At 35.8% G+C, this 20,427-nt stretch overlaps 1 protein-coding gene across 2 annotated transcripts in view; it reads left to right on the forward strand.

Annotated features, from left to right (window-relative positions):
* The window catches only part of LOC150105404 (uncharacterized), a 184,672-nt gene that overhangs the window by 93,145 nt on the left and 71,100 nt on the right, over positions 1–20,427 (forward strand). For both annotated transcript variants that reach the window (XR_016548446.1, XM_090394131.1), the window contains exons 4-5: positions 4,340–4,379; positions 15,302–15,343. Coding sequence is in view for 1 of the 2 variants with exons in the window: in XM_090394131.1 (XP_090250257.1) it covers positions 4,340–4,379; positions 15,302–15,343 (82 nt within the window). In the remaining variant the exon portion in view is untranslated. The remainder of the gene's footprint in view (positions 1–4,339; positions 4,380–15,301; positions 15,344–20,427) is intronic.

The following is a 20,427-nucleotide window of genomic DNA, read 5'->3' on the forward strand; positions in this document are numbered from 1 at the left end:
TGACCAGCTGCCTGCATCATGATATTCATGCTGTACGTGATGAATTCTCGCTATCAATCACTTCAAAACTTCAAGATAAAACTCACCATTGACCATTTGGCCAGGTGAACGAATTCTTTGTGGATAATGCCCTTGGAATCGTAGAAACAAATCAGCATTATCTTTACTTTTGACTTCTCCAAGCAACTTTTTTTTCGGATTCCCCCTCTTCTGGTGGTCTCCACTCAGCACTCTGGCACTTTGTTTCAGGCTCATACTCAAAACGTTTCGTCGCCAGTAACGATCGTTTCACAGAAGTTTGAATCCTTACGATCAGTTTTAATGAGGTCCTTGCAGTGTTCAATTCGATACATTTTTTGGTCATCGGTCAACTTGTGGGGAACAAATCGCGAATTCAATTTACGAAGGCCCAAACTCTTGGTCAAAATGTTGTGTGCAGTTGATTTTGGAATCTCCAGTTCATCTTCAATCAATCTCACGGACCATTTCGGGTTTTCTTTGATGAAATCACACACTTTTTGGATGTTAACTTTGCTCAGTCCAGTTTTTGGATTGCCCAGTTTTTCATCGTCCTCAAGCTTCTCACGACCACTTTGAAATCACTTAAACCACTCGTAAACTTTTGTACCGGATAAACATTCATCACCATATGCTTTTGAAGCATTTGATGCGTTTCAGTAAAACTTTTACCAAGTTTAACACAAAAGTCGATCGCAGCTCTCTGTTTGAAACTCATTTTCTGACCGTTCATCAAAACACACTGTCACTCTTGGCACGATAACTCGGCTTCTACGTGTGTAGAGGCTTAAGTGCTGTGAGGACATCATGTTGGAGGCTTAATGGATTTTTTACAACACTCAAAAAGAATTGAAATAGAATTTAATACTTCCTATATTTCGTCCTAGTCACTAGGACATCTACGGGGATTACAAAAACAATTAATGTAACATATACACAAATAACAAACAATACTAAGCCCAACCACGTGGGTGACACTAAAGTCCTATCTAGGTAGAGCGCCCTCTAAGGGCAGTAGTAGGTGGCCTGGAATGTAAGGTGGGAACTCTGGTGATGAGTGTTTCCCAAATCTTCGGAAGCTTAATGCAATCATATTTATTGAGATTTGGTTGGTTTTTGAGAGCTGCTGCTGCTTCTAAGAAAAGTCTCTCTTTCTTGAATTTGCTGTGGTGGAGCATGGTGGTTTTCTTCCATGATACTCTGTGGGTGGTGTCCAAAACATGGTCAGCCAAGCCTGAATGGCCATAGTTGTGTTTGAAGATGTAAGACTTGTGTTCCTCTAGACGGATGGATGCTGATCTGCCTGTCTGTCCAAAGTATGCCAGCTTACAGGAACAGGGTACTTTGTAAACTCCAGGCAGAGAGAGAGGAGGGAGCTGATCTTTCGTAGAATGGATAAGGGTAGCCAGTTTGCGGTGGGGCTTATATGCTGTGTGTAGATTGTACTGTTTTAGTATCTTGGCTATTTTTTCAGATGTGCCACGGATGTAGGGTATGGTGATGGCATTTTTAAATTCTTGTTGACGAGAAGGAAGGGGAATGGGGGAGGAGTTGATATTTTTTTGATACCGTGATCGCTGTAGACCGCTGATGAAACAAATGTCATAAGCAGCTGACACAACACTAATGAAGGTTGCTGCTTTCGACAACAAAAAGATACAACAGGTGGCGCCGCTAGTTTCTTCTATTTTCGAAAAGTTCAGTTTCTTTTTTGGACAGAGGGTGTATAAGATGCCATACTAAAATGATGTTTGCGTGTTAATGGATAAATAATGATTGAGTATTCTTTGTGAGCATATCACCTTTGACTTTTTTTTACAAATTTTCTTATAGTATTGATCTACTTGTCAAAGGCTTTTTTTTTGTTGATCCATATTCTGAACTATTTGAAATAAATACACAAGTTAAAATTCTCAAGTTTGTAAATGTGCCATGAAAATAGTGATGTGGTATTGATGACTGGAAACATATGATTGAATATTTTCAGGTACATAATGAATCAGTTAAAAAAAATAAAAAAATAAAAATTAAACAGCTTCAGAGCTGTTGAAAGAGTTGAAATGATTTCAGTAAATTATAAATAAATAAATAATAAAGTTAATTGCTTAGCCAAGTAGAGGGTAATGGAAAATTATTAATTCCAATAATGAAAAAATTTTTATCATGCAGAACATACGGTATAGCCGGTTAGATAAGTCAACTTGACAATGAAGTTTCCGAAATATCTATTATTATTATTATTATTATTACTATGGGCTACTCCAGGGAATCCTTAGACTCATCGAGGGAGGCCCTAAACATCATTTTCACACAACTGTTCAACATTCTCACAGTATCTATCATACCTTGCCTTGAACAGTTGTGTGAACATGATGTTTAGGGCCTCCCTCCCTTCCATGGGTGTCCCCTAGTTCTCCCACCACCACCAGTCCTGATCTCAAAAATATCCTCTGAATTAATCCTATAGAATCCTTTTAGCAATTTGAATGTCTCAATCATATCTCCCCTTTTCCACCTATCAACTAGTTTCTGCAACCCACAAATCTTCAACCTGTTCTCATATGGTTCATTCCATAGACCTGCTATCATCTTAGTCACTCACCTCTGGATCCTCTCCACCTCCTCCCCATCAAGAAGGAACCGAGGTGACCAAATCTGGGCACAGTAGTCGAGATGAGGTCTTATCATGGCTCGATACAGAGGTACAATAACTTGCTTGTCTCTGCTCGTCAAGGTATTTTTCAACAACCAAGTGAGTTGATGAGCTGATTTAGCTACTTTCGCAATGTGCCCCCTAAACTTCATCTCCCTATCCACCAACACTCCCAAGTCCCTGGCCTCGTCAATCTCTTGGAGTACAGTTCCGCCAATGTGGTATACTACTGCTAATCTTTTCACTCCGAAATGCATAACCTTACATTTTGTCACATTAAATTGACATCCATTCTCCTTAGTCCAGAACTCCAATCTATCTAAGTCATCTTGCAAAACTTTGACATCTTCTGCGTTCACTATCGCCCTACCCAACTTTGCATCATCAGCGAACAAATGAACTGTCCCACTTAGACTCTTCCCTATATCGTTAATGAACAGATTAAACAGCAGTGGTCCAAGAACAGAACCCTGTGGCACACCACTAGTCACAGGCCGTCTTTTGGACTCTACTCCTGAATAAACTACTCTTTGATATCTCTCCATCAACCACCCAGCTATCCATCTCACCAACCCTATATCCATTCCCATATGTTGTAGTTTACGGATTAGAATTCCATGTGGTATCCTGTCAAACACCTTTGCCAGGTATCACTGTATCACTGTAAACCCATTTCCCTTATCCAGTTCAGCCGTCACCTTGTTATAAAACTTGAGCAAGTTACTGAGGCATGATCTACCCTTCACAAAGCCATGCTGTCCTCTGTACAGTATCTCATTTTCATCAATCCATTCCTGTATTTTTCCCTTGACTACTTTCTCCAAGACCTTGACAACGACTCCTGATATGCTGATCGGTCGGTAATTTGCAACCATAGTCTTGGATCCTCCTTTATGCAGTGAAACTATTTTCCCCTCTTTCCACGCCTTCGGGACTAAGCCAGACCCGGGACTCAGATTAAACAACATGGTCAAGGGCACTGATAATTCCTTAGCCGCTTCATGCAAGACCCGTGCCGGTATACCATCCAATCCCACAGATGTATTCATGTTAAGGTTCTGTAATAGACTATTCACCTCCACTTCATTCATCACAATTCCCGTATAAACTAATGGTTCCTTCATTTTTTCAACGTCACCACCTGGATGATATACTTTTGCAAAGTGCGCGCTCAGTAACTCCACTATATCGACTGGTTCAGTGAACTCTTTACCATCGTCATTCCTTAAAATCATTTTGCCATGTACAGTTTTTTTCTTGCTTGCAGCATATTGAAAGAACTGTTTGGGATTCTCTTTTGCTTGCATAGCTAGTTTCCTTTCATAATCAGCTTTTGCTGTTTTTACCACATTCGTTACCCTTCTGGCCTGCACTTTATACCGTTCGTGTGCCTGCAGGTCATCCCTTTCTTTAAATTCCCTCCATAGTTGTTTCTTTTTTTGCAGCTCAAGCTTTATAATGCAAGGTTATGTATGCTTTCCATAGAAAGCATACGCAACCTTCCAATATAGCATATACTTATCACTTAGTTACCTATCATCAGTAAAATGCTGAAACATTTCATATTTTTGTTGGTTCATTCAAGAAGTTTGTTAGTACAGTTGTTTGCTGTACTTTTACATTCTTCTTTTAATAATATATACTTACATAATGCTCCTTTTCTTGCAGGGAAGATATGGAGATGTTTCTGACAGAACTTATTCCAGAGGTAAGAGTGACATACAATTTATCTTTGTTTAGTTTTAGTCAAAGAAATAATAAAAATAAAGCTGACAAAATTGGAGTTCTTTCTTGGCCTTTTTTGCTAAGTTCTATATAAGTCCATGTTTTTTTACTGTTTTTCATTTCTTATCAAATTTTCATAAAATTTCATAAAAAGAACCTTGTCTTTCAAAGCATTGCGATCAAGGCTTGAAAAATGTGCATATATCTTCCATTTTATTTACTTAATGCCATTCTGTGTTTATGGTATGTTTTATGCCATAGAATGGTTGGAATAGTTTTTTATATATACAGCAATCCCTCGATTAATGCATATTAAACCAAAATGCACTAATCAAATATAATAACCTATGGGAAAACATACAATTCATTCCTCAAATTTTTTTTTTTTTTTTTTTTTTTTTTTAACTCTTGGACATTATCATTGTCAATCTCATCAATATCCAGTTCATGCTTGATGTTGACAATTTCCTCAACAACATTATCCATTTGATTTGAAAAGCCTCTGAAATCATTTGCACAATGTGGAAGAATGTGCTTCCAAACAGCTTGCATATTACTAGCAGTAATTTCATTCAACTTTGCGACTTTATAACCAAGCTGAGATTTCTGTGATTTGACCAGAAAAGTCTTGGAAGACATTCGCTTCCAAAAAAGGCTGATTTCATCGACATTAAATATTGGTTGGTCACAATAGCCTCCTGATTCCACAATTTTCTTCAGAATCTCTGGATAATTTGCAGCCGCCTCCTTATCTGCACTTGCAGCTTTGCCTGTAATTCGAACATGTAGGCTGGTTCTCTTTTTGAAATGCTCAAACCACTCAGCATTAGCATGGAATTCTTCTTTTCCATCATTGATAGCCCTTTCAAGGTTGCAAAGAGGCTTAATGCTTTTGATTTAATGAGGTCAATGGTTAGCTGGAACTGTTTTCGGTTACATCTTCGATCCATGTAGAAAGATATCTCTCTAATTCAATCATTATAACACAAGGTGTGACAATTTAATTTCCAGAATGGCTGCATAGTGTCACCCGTGTGGTGATTTGGTTGGAGTCTCGTGAGTAATCATCTTTTAACTAATGCATGCATAAACCTCATGCTGATAGAGCTAGTTGGCTATTGCAAAATCAATAGAGAGCTGCGTGTAAACTTTGGTATAAAAATGTTTGATCTAAATTTGGAGCAGCATGTTAACATCAAATTTTGTGTGAAAATCAGCAGAACTGCTGCTGAAATGTTGGAGCTGTTGAAAGTGGCATGTGGGTGGGGATGCTCTGAAAAACTCAAGTGGCATAAGAGCAAAGGTGAACAAGAAGAGGCAAATGATGACCCCAGAAGTGGGAAGCCAAAAACAAAAATGATGGATGCAGATGTGAACAGAGTGTGAGATTTGGTACGATCTGACAGATGATTAAGTGTGCGATTAATAGCTGATGATTTGCAAATTAATCGAGACACAGTCAGGGTCATTTTAACTGAAAATTGGGTATGCAAAAGATTTCTGCAAAGTTTGTGCCTCGGATCTTGACAGATGAACAGAAGCAGCAGCAGCTTCAAGTTACGACTTGAAGATATGCACTGATCTTTCTCAAATAAGCATGTTTCCGGGAGTAATTATGGATGCTGAAACCTAGTGCTTTCAGTATGATCCCGAAACAAACGCCAGAGCATACAGTGGAAAACCCCTAGTTCGCCATGTCTGAAAAAAATGCACTTGTCACATTTGCAGTTCAAGACCATGCTGATGTGTTTCTTTGATCACAAGGGGATAGTCTGCTATGAATTCATTGAACAGGGGACAAACGGTCAACCAACAATGCTATTTAGAGATAAAACTGAAAAGATTACAAGATTCTGTTTGGAGAAAAAGACCTGAATTGTGACATGATAAGTGGATCATCCATCACTGCGCCTAGCGATAGTGTGCTCATCGTGAGAGTTTCTGGCCAAAAAATCGATTACTGGATTAGGTCATCCTACTTATTCACCCCACTTAGCCCCCTGTGATATCTGGCTGTTTCCAAAATTAAAGACTGCACTAAAAGGACAAAGATTTTGCTGATGTCCAGCATAATATGGTAAAGAAATTAGAGTGTATTCCAGAAAAAGTTCCAGGCCTGTTTCCAAAATTGGGAACCCAGTCTAAACCAGTGTATAAATGCACAAGGTAATGACTTCGAAGGTGACAGTGGTCACTAATGTATAGTTCCGAGCATAGGTTTTTTTACAGGTGCATTCTGGGAATTAAATTATCACACTTCGTACTTCGATTTTGAGTGGTCTGCATGCATGATGAACTTGAAGCAGCCTTACCTTTTTCTTTGTATTCAGCAGCTTTGCTTAAAATTGTTCTTATAGTTGATTTACCCATTTTTGTATTGTCCTATTTTTGCTCTGGACTTAACTTGTTCAGTTTTCTTTATTATTTCAAATTTTTCTTCCAATGAGATTACTTTCCTAATCTTTTTCACACTTCCACTTTTTTGCTCACTGATTTTTTCATCATGATTAAAGGTTGGAAAATACTTTAAGGAAAACAATTGCAATGGAGGCACGAGATATGATCAGCACAATGCTATGTAATTAACAGACAATATAAATTTTGACAGTAAATTCGAAACATAGTGTACATGGAAATAGTATAGTAATGTATGCTATTAAAAATAACTTTGTAAATGGTTTAAATTGGTAACTAAATTATTTCATCCTGGTGAGTGATTTTTTAAAAGAGTTAGCCATAAAAAAAAATGTATAGATAGAAAAAAATTTTAAAATTTATGACATTTATTTTGAAAATGTAGTGCGCTAATCAAATTGTAGAGGTGCACTAATTGAAAACACATTAGTCAGAGACTCATTAATTGAGGGATTGCTGTATATATATTTTAACTTACAAATCTTGGAGTGCCTATAATTAAAAAAAATTAAACATCAGCTGTCAAGAGGAGGGTTCAATATTTCTTCAAAAAAAATAAAAAATAATAAATTCTTCTTCCTAACATGGATTTAAGGCCAGGTGGCCTGTTCTGGTCTCATGCCATCTCTTTCTTGATCTTCCGATTCTGCTTTTTCACTTATTTTATGTCTATATAATATTTTCAGTAGTCTGCTGTGAACACCCACCATGAGCCACAGAAAATTCTGAAGAGCACTGTTCAAATTTCACTTTGTCAATATGACCACAAACGTTTTTCAAAAACAGATAATCCTTTTTTAATTCATCCGTAAATACACAGTTTCTTTTTGGCATTTTGGGGTTAAATTAATTTAATGAAGTAAAAAAAATCGCAAACAACATGCCGAAAAGAAACACCGACTCGCATGCTCAACAATGACTTGCGATGCAGCGTACAGGCCAGAGTCAAAGTGGGGTATTTGTGTTGCCTAATTGCCATTTTCCGAGGCTGCACTTTAAAATTTTACCAAATAACTGGAACAAACTGGCTGGGACGTATGGTAAGCCTAGTTTTAGTAATCTGCTTACTTATTATAACAAGGTGACAAATGCCTTGGACAAAGGAGATGCAGTATATTTAGTATGTTTAGACAAACTAGTAGTTAAATTGGAACAGATGGGGTTGGGTAGTAGATTAGTGCATTGGATTAGAGATTGGCTGCATAATAGGTATCAGCAGGTTTTGTATGAGGAAGTGATATCCCAGAAGAGAAAGTCAATAGTAGTGTGTCCCAGGGGTCTGTTTAGGGACAATTGTTGTTTAATTTGTATGTAAATAACATTGGAAAGGGCTTTAAAATGGTGACATACAATTGTTTGCAGATGATGCAAAGTTGGGGCGAGTTATGAGAAGTAGAGCAGGGTTTGCACATGTCCAAATGACAACCATGTTTCTTATTCGAGTCTCAATTGCTGACCATGTGTTGCTAGCATCTTGTAACAATTTCATTTGAATATGAAATTTTTCATTTGTGATTTTCTAAGTGAACCTCCATAGCTCAGTTAGTATAGATGAAGTCTTTTGGTTGGAAAGACATGGGTTCAAAGCCTGTCTAGGACACAGTCTTTATCAGAGCTTTTCAGCTGAAGGTGAGTTAGCTGGTGACAGGGTTTCTTGTTTCACAACCATGCAAACTGACCAGTAGAACACAATTTGCAAACAAAGCATATTTATAGCATAGGGCTAACTATCTTATCCTGGAGGGAATTATAGTTACAAAATCTAAGGAAGGTCATGGGTATGTGAGTGCCTTTTAGAGCTGATGATGATGATTTTCTTGGTGGCATTATTTTATTGTGATAAATGGTCAGCAATAAAATGAATCTTCTTTCTATAAAGTGAACCTGTTTATTGCTTATGGTCATGTATCACTGATAAGATGCATGAAATTTCTGAGGTACTTGTTATGTACTATTACTGGAAATTTCACTATTATTATTTTTAAAAAATGTTAATAGTTGGTTTTTATTTGCTATTTATCAATTTAATCCTTCATTGCTTATTACTACTTAATAAATTAGTATTTTTAATTTGTACATAGACTGATACTCATATTAATATATGAGTAGTAATATATAGAAGAGAAGAAAGAGAAAAACAACTTTTTGAAATAGAGCAGCATGAACTGGAAAACCTGTAGCACATGGCATTGTGGTTTATATAGCATATAGTGATTTCGGATTTACTGCCATATTGACTTATGTGGTTGCCAGAACATAATCCCCATTTTAAGTCAGGAATGACTTATAATTTGATTATATTCATTTAAAAAACATAAAAAAATTATATTCATTTAAAACACATTTAGGTTCCATTCATTCAATGGAACCTAAATGTGTCTCGATAGCATTTTTCACTTCCCACTGCTTCAAAAGAAACTGATAACTGAGAGAAAAAAAATTCATATTTTCTCAGTCACCTTATGGTCATGTATCACTGATAAAATGCATGAAATCTCTTCATGTCTCAAAGACTGATAAACACACTAATATACACTGATGTCCAAAACCTAAGGATGAACACTATTTCTGAAGATTACAGCTGCAAATGAATCAACTTGTGGCACTTTGTATGACTGATGATTTCCAGTAGGAAGCAGGTACACATTGAGATTTTTGAATTGCGCCTATAGGGGTTAACATGGTAGCATTCAACAGGATAAAAGGCAGAAGGCTGCCTAAGCAAATTGTGTTTGAAGGAACTTTTTGCCTGAAGGAATAAAGTTTCAAACCCATGGGAAAGAATTCAAAAGAAAGCTTGAAGGTCGTAGAATTACTGATATTGCCAGGGAGTTTGGAATCTCACATAGTGTTATATCTAGGCAGCATTTCAAACCAATGGAATGTGTTCAGACATTTGCTGAGAGATCACCCTGGTTCTACCAACAAAGCATAATGACAGATTTTTGGTCATAAAAGCAAAACATAATCGATGCACCAATGCAGTTCGGCTTGCAAGTCGGCTCCATTCGTTGTCCATATGAAATTTATAACACATTTTTTGTGTAATTAATTTATTAGTATGCTGGCAATAAATTTATGTCCACATTTGGCTGCAGTCATGAAAATGTGAATATGAAAATTTTTTCATATACAGATAAAAATGTAGTTTGTCCTTAGCTTTTGGACACCGGTGTATAAGTAGTTAACATTTCACCTTCAGCTGGTGTACATAGTGTAAATATTAGTTGATATTAACAGAAAATTATGAATTGACCAATTTGGGTGCATGCAACTATGGTGTGTGTGTGTGTGCGCGCGCGCGTATGTACATACGTACAGGCAAATCAATAAAAGAACACACACATATGCACACTTGCATGCAATTTGCAGGCAAAACTACTATTGGTTGTAGATGTAGTGTGGTTGGCTAATTAAGTGGTATAGGTGCACGTTGTGAGGTGTATCATCAGTGAGCCTTTAGACTTCATGAAGGAGTTACCTAATAATTATATTTGGTAACAGTATTAAATTACAGTGGTGCCTTGCAATTTGACATTAATCCGTTGCCGAACTGACATCGAATTGCGGAACAATATTTCCCATATAAGTCTATGGAAAATAGATTAATTCGTTTGGATCCCTATCCTCACTCTCCCATTAGGGGGAGTGGGAGAGAAATTCACCATATTATTTACTTTACGTATCTTACTATTGTATAACACACAAAAGCTTGAACAGGGATGAAGAACTGATCAAGGGTGGACTGTGTCTCTATCTCTCTCTTTTTCAAGATGGTTTTGAAGTGATGCATGATGGTGTTGTTGAAGAAGTCTGTCATTCTACTCACGTCAGCAGTGTTGGGGTGCCATTCCAAACAAACAAACTGCACTTTCTCCCAGTGGAATAAAACTTCTTTAATGGCAGCTGTTGGCATCAGCCCCTTTTCCCTGCCATCCTCTTCTTCAGGTGAAATTCCTCTTTCTCTCTCTCTCCTTTGTTTGCTGAGCTCTGAGTTCTTCCACAGTCAGTTCATCAACATGATCCTCCACAAGTTCTTCTACATGAGCCTCATCAACCCCTTCTATGTCAAGATTCTCTGCCGTCGAAATGATCTCTCGAATGGCTGTAGCTGCTTGGTCTGCACTGTTGTCATCCTGAGAAAAATTAGGAACGAGTTTCTTCCCCGATGCACAAAGGGGTCTTTGTGTTACTCCATCCCAGGTAGTTTTAATAAAGGAAATAGTGTGGAGAATGTTGGACTCAGTCTTCCAGAAGTCCTTCAGTGTCTTGTCAGAAGAGTGAGTCACGTCAAAAAGCCGTGAGAACAAAGCCTTGGTGTAAAGTTTTTTAAAACACACAATCACTTTTGATCCATGGATTGGATCAGTGATGTCATGTTTGGAGGCAAGAACTGGACTTTGATGAAGTCGATTTCAAGAATGTCCTCTAAGTCTTGAGGATGGGCACTCGCATTGTCAAGGATCAATAGTGCTTTCAAAGGCAAATTGTTGTCAGTGAAGAACTTCTTCGTTCTTGGGGCAAACACCTCAAAAATCCAGTCTTTGAAAACTTGCTGGTCTACCCAGACTTTTGCATTTGATTTCCATGTCACTGGCAGTTTGGACTTAATGATTTTCTTCCCAAAACCACTGAGGATTTTCTGAGTGGTAAAGTCTCCGCTTGCATTTGTGACAAGCGCTTCCAAAATAACCCAGTTTCATCCTCGTTAAAAATTTTCTGTAGCAATAGCCTTCCTTCCTGATTAAATCATCAAATTTTTTCACAAACTTTTCTGCAGCCTCTTTATCTGCACTAGCAGCTTCCCCCTGTCTGAGAACACTATGGATGCCTGTTCTACCTTGAATTCTGTGAAACCAGCCTCAACTTGCTTTGAATTTCTCAGTTTCATCTGAGGTTCATCCTAGAGTTTTCTTCTACAATTTTTGAAAAATTAACCTAACCTTCTCACAGATCATCGCCTGAGTTACTAGCACCCATAATCTTCTCTCTCTGTTGCCACAGTTGACCTAGGAATGCCATACTCTTGAGCTACATCTGTAATTGTTCTACCTTTCTGCACTTTATCTACAATTTCTTTCTTCTTCTCTATGCTCAACCAAGTGTGCTTTTTTCCTGAATTTTTTCCTCTATTCACTTCTCTTTGGATCCATTCTTAAATTTCATTCAAAAAAATAATAACTGCAGATGCACATAATTTTTACTTTCTGAAAAATGCAGAATCAAAAATTAGCACAAACAACACAAGCAAACACCAATGTAGCCTAACAAGAAATGACAAATAAGAAATGACATCACACAATTCCATGCACGTGCATGCACCAGTCCGCAAAATTCAACTTTCGAATTGCGAGGCACCACTGTACCAAGAAATTATATACTTGTTTAATCCTTTATCCAAGTGTAAGCAAACAAAGTTTGCGCTTGAAATATAATCAGGACTAGGGTAACTCATATATAGAAGCTAATGACTTCTGCATTACTTCAAACTTAGTATCACCTCTGGGTCTGACTCCCACTGACAAGACCTCAATAAAGGTCCAAACCAGTCTAGGTAGTGACCCTTCCCACAATGCATAGCATTATACTATGTACCCATAAGGATATGTGCTTTGCATTATGGGATACTAAGGCAAGTGATGTGAAGTCATTAGCTTCTATATACGAGTTGTCCTAGTCCTGATTATATTTCAGGCGCAAACTTTGTTTGTTTACGTATAAAGTTTTTTACCTTGGGTATAATATATGTTAAAGATACCAAGCTATCTTAAACCTGGTTTTAATCCATTTCCCAAGTAAGCAAACAGACAAGTAAGTCAAGTTTGCACCTGCGAGTAGTGCAAGTCTGGGTGACCCACAAAGTGTGCAAGTCTTAGGCAACTCGTAGTAAAGGTGGAATAAGCTCTGATCACTATTCTTAATATTTACCCTTAATGTAAAGCACATCTCCTTGAGGAGATGTATGATGCTATGTATTAAAGGCAAGGGGCCACTACCCAGACCGGTTTCGACCTTTATTGAGGTCTCATCAGTGGGAGCCAGGCTTAGAAATACCAAGGTTAAGTAATACAGAGCTATTTTATCAAAACAAGTTACCATAAGGTGCTTTGACCTTATTAAATAAAAATCTCAGGATGAGAGATAGATGTAGAAAATTTTTTGCCTTGGGTATAATATGGGAAATGGATTAAAACCAGGCTTAAAATAGCTTGGTATCTTTAACATATATTATACCTAAGGTAAAAAACTTTCTACATCTATCTCTCTACAGCTGCAATCACCTCTTGATTCGAAGAAAAACGCTGACCAGCAAGGAAGAGTTTTAGTTTTGGGAAGAGATAAAAGTCAGAGGGAGCCATATCTGGGAAATAGGGTGGATGTTCCAACAATTCATAGTGTAGATCCCTTAATTTTCCCATTGCCAAAACACCTTTGTGGACAGGTGCATTGTCCTGATGAAAGATGATTTTTTTTCTTCTGCAAACTGGGTCTTTTCTCCCAAATTTTTTCATCTAGTCTGGTTAAATGATCGGAATAATATTCCCCAGTTATTGTTTTACCCTTTTCAAGATAGATAATAAATAAGACGCCTTTAACATCCCAAAACACCGATGCCATGACCTTTCCTGCTGATAGAACCAAATTTGTCTTCTTTGGCCCGGCTTCTGTCTGCTGTTTTGATTGCTGTTTGGATTCTGGTGGGTAATGGTCAATCCAAGTCTCATCCATAGTAATAAATCGATGCACAAAATCAGTTTTATTCTTGTTAAAATGCTCCAATCACTGTTCAGAGATTTTCATGGGAGTGCGTTTTTGATCTTCTGTGAGCAAATGTGACACCCATTTTGCACAAAACTTTTTCATTTGCAATTCTTCATGCAAAATATATCCTACATGTTCTTGTGAAATGCCTATAGTCTCAGCAATTTCATGCACTTTGACTCACCGGTCATCCAACATCATATCATGCACTTGAACAATGATTTCTGGTGTTGTTACACTTTTTGGATGTCCTTCAAGCGGACATCTTCAACGCTGGTATGGCCATAGTTAAACTCGGCAGCCCATTTCTTAATTGTTGAAAACGAAGGAGAAGAGTGCCCATAAACTTTTATGAACTTTGAATGAATTTCTTTTGTCGTTAAACCTTCTTTTACAAAGAATTGTAAAAGAAGGTTTAACGCACGATATTCAATTTTATCCATTTCCAGGGATAAAACTAATAAATACAGACAACACTTTTGCTTCAGACTGCTGTATAAAACAAACTACTTGATAGAGAACAAAGCAATCCATAGTATACATGCGTTTAATGTTGTAATCCTCAGTAATGCCATTAGAAGGTGCTGAGATTGCACAATTAATGAATATCTTGAAGTTTTTTTTTATTAATTTGCATATTACTGATTAACTTCTTATTTGCATCCTTGTAATGTTAGCACTGCCATATTGCTACGCAAATATATTTTGCTACATAGTGATATGTTTTTCTGGGGTGAGTCTATATGGTTTAAAAATAAATAAATAAAAGGAGGAAAATTAATTTGCTCTTTGGCTTTCTTCATCAGAAACATTTCTGACTAGGATAGAGAACAAGAAATATGAGTATATAGATAAGTTTCACACCACCAAATAGGACTTATGTATTTATACTATTATCCAGGTAAAAGGCAGCTCAAACAACAGGTGGTCATAATTTTGTGTTGCCATTGCCAATACTTATTTTCAAACTACATTCTCTAGAGATCTTTTAAGATTAATTGCTGTAGAGAATGTAGTTCAAAAAGGAGAAATGCATGGTCGCAAAGGAAGCTGGCAGGTTTCAGTTAGTAAGAAAGCATGGTTTGAACATTGATAATTCTAATAATTCTGATAATTTGAATAATGATAATTCTACCCACAAAAGGTTGTCGTCTGTATTAAAATAGAACAATGTTTCATGATCTGATACCCTGCTCTAGAGACTCTAAATACTTTTTCAGGCTACTCTAGGCATCCAGTAAGCAGGATGGTGAGCTCACACTGGGTGATGAAATTCATCTGTCATCTAAATACATTGAGACTCAAACCAACAGCAGCATGTTTGTTTGAAAAAATATAGATAGTTTTCATTCAGCCAACCAGACTAGCATGTAAAAATTTTGAAACATTAAGTGAGAATAATGACAAATGGAGTAGGTAATGGATATCAATAGGATTGCAAAATCCAAAAGACATGCTACAGTCAATCATGTGACTAAGTACCACCAGAAACTGAGAGGGAATGCAAGCTCCTCTGGCATATTTTGGATACCTATGGAACATTTCAGAAGTCTCCTAGAGTTGATTTTGAAGCTGCTTCGAGACATCACAATGGTTAGATGCATAGGTGTACTTAGACTTTAAGTGAACACAATGCATTGTTATAAATATCAATTTTTTTTTATAGATATGTTTCTGAATATGTTAAATGTTTTTATTCCTGATAAACTGAATATTTTAATTTCACAGAGTACACCATTTCGACACTCGTGTGAAGGTCCAGATGATATGGTGAGTTAATCAATATTTATTCCTTTATTTAATTTTTTTTTAAATAATAAACAAATTTCTAAAAAAAAAAAAAAAAAAAAAAAAAAAAAAAAAAAAAAAACTAATTCAGATGAATATTTGTAATATGTTTTCTATTTCTTTTGAGAAATTTGTATTTAAATGAGCTTATTATATTCACTTTTACAAAATAAAATATATATGCATGCTCACTTGGTCATATAATTTTATGATATACTGAACTCAGTGTTATCCAAATAGCTTGGGAAATGGCATCTCAGATAGTGGACTTTTCACATAGCTCTCCCCACCACCACCCAGAATAATACTTTCCAATTATCCACAAGTGTGTAGCATATTGTGTTGTGTCATATATGTGAATTTCCTGATCACACCAGTGCCCGTAGTCATGTCACAAATTCAAAAAAATGTATAAGGCATTAAAAAAACTTAAATTATTGATGAACAAAAATAAGAAATAAATAATAAATAAATAAAATAAAGTAAAAAATAAATAAATAAAAATAATAATAAAGATAATAAAAATAATAAATAAATAATAATAAAAAATATTAATAAATAAATAAAAATAATAATAAAGATAATAAAAATAATAAATAAATAATAATAAAAAATATTAATAAATAAATAAAAATAATAAAGATAATAAAAATAATAAATAAATAATAATAAAAAATATTAATAAATAAATAAAATAATAATAAAGATAATAAGAAATAAATAAATAAAAATAAGAAATAAAAAAAAATTAATAAATAAATAATAAATAAATAAAAATAATAATAAAGATAATAAGAAAAATAAGAAAATAATAATAAAAATAAATAAATAAATAAATAAAGTAAAACATAAATAAAATAAAGATAATAAAAATAATAAGAAATAAATAAAAAAAAAAATATTAATAATAAAGATGGGGGGATGCTTAAGGGACAAAGCTGTATAACTGAGAGAAGACCTTCACATAGCCTTTAAAGGAATGTGGAGAACCGACCACGGCTTCTTACCTAATGTCCAATCCTCACCTTCTCGTGGTGCACCCTGTTGGGTATCTACCTGGATACTGAACAAACGAGGATGGGCTGGCAATTTGGGATTTAGCAATAAGAATACAATAAACAAATTGTATTCTTATTGGCTTAAACCAGTATACAAAATGATGGTACAACATGACAAAATTTCATACCGGCTGGGGCGTTGCCCGATTAAACAAGGCCCCCGTTGTTTTTGCCATGGAACCAGGGCGAACAGCGAAAAGACAGCTACTGGAACAAATCTGAAAGCACATTCCAACTCAACATCACCAGGGTTAAAGATCGGTACTAGCAACATAAGAAGCTTGAATGGCAAAGAAATGGAGCTAGCTGAGGAATTAGATAAAAGTACCAGATTGACATAATAGGGTTGATTGAAACAAAAAAAGACAGAAACTGGTGAGATCTTTCTGAGCAATAAATTCAAAATGTTATATTCAGCGCAATACAATCGAGGAAAAGAAGGAGTAGCCATAGTGTTCAACACAAAATACGAGGCTACTCTTCTTGAATGGCAGGCAGTCTCAAGAAGAGTGATGTAGGCAAATATCAGAATGGGGAATTGGACAATGAGACTTATTTGTGCATATGGTCCCACAGAAGGTTCTACTAAGGTAGAAGTGGAGGAATTTTTTGATGCTTTAGAGAAAGCATCTGACACAATGAAAAAGGAAAAGTTGGTCCTTGTTGGGGATTAAATAGCATAGTAGGAAATGATTGTCAGACATACAAAAATGTTTTGGGAAAATTTGGAGAAAAGAGCAAAGTTAATAATAATGGCAAATACCTGTTGGACTTCTGCTCAGGTCATGGATTAATTATTACTAACACAATGTTCCAACATAAAAATGTGCACAAATTGACATGGAGAGAAGCCGCAAGGAATAAGAAAAGTCTCATTGACTATGTTATTGATGATAGTGATGTTTTCTCACTGGTGCAGAACACTAGAGTATACAGAGGATTGAAATTGGAAGTGATCACCATTTAGTCTTCAGCCGGATAAAATTGACTTTCATATTGAAAAGAATATCATGTAAGAAAGTTTTAAAATGAATAAAAGTTGAACTGCTCTCAGATGCGAACTGTAGTCTAAAATACACAAACATTATTCAAGAAAAAATGAAAGAGTTTGATAGCAGGAACCAAACCTTGGATATTCCATGGCAAGCCCTAAAGAAAATATTGACTGATTCAGCCAAAGACGTATGTGATGAGGTTGTCTACAAGGATAGAAAAATCAGAACTCCATGGTGGACACGGGAAGTTAAAGAGGCAGTGAAGAAAAAAAAGAAAGCTTATCAAAAGTTCCAGGCAAATAAGTCAGTTTGTGCTCTTAGAGAATACAGAGACAAATGTAAGAAAGCGAAACACTGTGTAAAACTAGCTAAACAAAAGTCATGGGAGGACTTTGGCAAGAATATAGAAAATAAATATCAAGAAGGTGGCAAAATATTAAATGAAACAAACAGTGATAGCACAGTGGTAAAAAACACTCAACAGGCATACAGTCAGGAATACATATCCATACTTGAAGTAGAAAAAGCCATCAAAGGCTGAAATGTGGAAAAGCAGTAGGAGTAGCTGATATTTGACCAGAAATGCTGAAGTATGGTGGTATAAGAGTCTTACAGTGGCTGCACTGCATAGTTCAGAAAGCCTGCACAGAGGGACGAATTCCCGATGATTTGAGTAACTCTTAGTAAGGGAATACCGTGAGTAGACATATAAATACAAAATTAATGACGGAAAATCTCATGTAAAAAGATTTTTTTAATAGTATAATTTTTGCCTGTGTGTCACAGGCATCTTCAGTACATGTTAAGCTCAAATTAAACAATAACTGACAATTCCAAAAAGCGCCACCTAAGTAGCTAGTTTAAGATAACTAAAATTTCCTAACAACAAAAAAAAAAAAAAAAAAACTATATATACAATAAAAAGTTTCTCACTGGTTCATCGGGCCAACTCCTTTTGTTCTTCAGATGATATCTTATAGAAAGAACTGCAATATATTACTTCTTCCTTTCTATCTAATGGAGTAGTTTTAATATGTCTTCCTCTTCAAATACAGAAGAAATAATGTGCATTCCTATCCCTTATGTACACACGGCATTAATGAACATATAGCAAAAGTTTTAAAACCACTGAATATTTTTGTGGCCTTTCGACTGGTCAGAAAAATCTCCACCTTTCTCACTTCTCCTAAGGACAAGCTTCCACATCATAATTATCCAGGTGGCTACCACATTCCTTGCTCTTGTGGATTATCTTATTTCGGACAAAGAAGAAAATCTGCCTCTATTCGACTAGAAGAACACCAGGCTTATATTCAGTACCTTAAACCTGAAGAGTGTGGACTTGCAGAACATGCCAGCCATCTTAACCAGACATACAGTTCATTGGAAAAAGACAAGAGTCCTTCACAAAAGTCGGTTCTCATAGAACGGCTTTATAAAGAAACATGTGAAACTTTACTCCACTCTCCTAACTTAAACAGATCTGATGGTTTATGTCTATCCCCTTTATGGAAGACAGTACTTTACAAATCAGCTAATCTTTCCTAACTTTTTATTGTATACATAGTTTTTTTTTTGTTAGGAAATTTTATTGACCTTTTTAGTTATCTTACACTAGCTACGTAGGTGGTGCTTTTTGGAAATGTCAGTTATTGTTTAATTTGAGCTTAACATGTACTGAAGATGCATGAGACACACAGGTGAAAATTATACTATTAAAAAAATCTTTTTATGTGAGATTTTCCATCATTAATTTTGTATTTTTATGATTGGAGTAGAGCTCTCATAGTACCCATATATAAAAGGGAAATAAAACTGAATGTGAGAATTACAGAGGTATTTCCCTCTGAGTGTTCCTGGCAAGATTTATGCAAGCACACTTGAGAAACTGTTGAGAAGAATTGTGGAAGAAAAGTTTGGTGAAGAACAAGCTGGATTAAGGCCAAATAGAAGCTGTCAGGATCAGATCTTCACTTTATGACAAATAGTTGAGAAAGCTTAATATTATAACAAAGATTTGTATTTAAGATTTGTCGATCTGGAAATTGCATATGACAAGGTGCCAAGAGAGAAACTATTCAATACGCTACAGTTATATGGTGTCAATGGGGCATTATATCAAGCAATACTTAGTCTTTATTTGAGTTGTAAGTCAGCAGTTAGGATTGAAGGAAGTACAGGAAGATGGTTTAATGTTAAATCTGGTGTGAGACAAGGATGTACATTATCCCCTCTGTTGTTCATTATCTATATGGATCATATTATGAAGGAAAGTGGTATTAAACATGATATCAAAATTGGAGATGTTAATGTCAACTCTTTGCTTTATGCGGACGATGTTATACTTCTAAATAAATCCGCTACAAGTTTGCAAGATTTTGTGACTAAATTGAAAAACTGTTATAATAGATATGGTATGAAGGTCAGCAATAAAGAGACAATGAAAATAGGTAGAATCGTTGAAAATGTCAACTGCATTGTGAACGGAGAACCTGTGGAACAAGTAAAACATTTCAGCTACTTAGGCATGATTTTTAGTGAAGATGGTAAATTAAATATAGAAATAGACAACAGAATCAGCAAATCTGGTATGGTGGGAAATCAACTGAATAAATTCATATGGAATAAGAGAGAAATTAGTCAGAATACTAAATTAGCTGTATACAAGACATTGTTCAAACCAGTTTTAACTTATGGATCTGAGAGCTGGGTCAGAAGTAAAACACTTTGGCAAAGCCTAGAGACCGGAGATATGAGAGTCCTGAGAAAGATTAGAGGCATGAACAGATGGCATCAATGGCAATATCATATTAAAAACGGGGATATTAGGAAAGAACTTGACATTGTCTGCATCCAGGAATGCGTTAGTGGTGTTAATCTCAGGTAGTATGGTCACTTAAACAGAATGGGCGAGGAACGATTAGCAAAACAAGTGTTCTCTTCCAGGTTGGCAGGAAAACGACCCAGAAGAAGACCATAATATAGGTGGATTGATATGGTACAAAACCCAGAG

Source organism: Typopeltis vanoorti, chromosome 6 (genome assembly GCF_054136105.1).
Source record: "Typopeltis vanoorti isolate ZY-2024b chromosome 6, IOZ_Tvanoo_1.0, whole genome shotgun sequence".
In the NCBI taxonomy this organism is placed as follows: domain Eukaryota; kingdom Metazoa; phylum Arthropoda; class Arachnida; order Uropygi; family Thelyphonidae; genus Typopeltis; species Typopeltis vanoorti.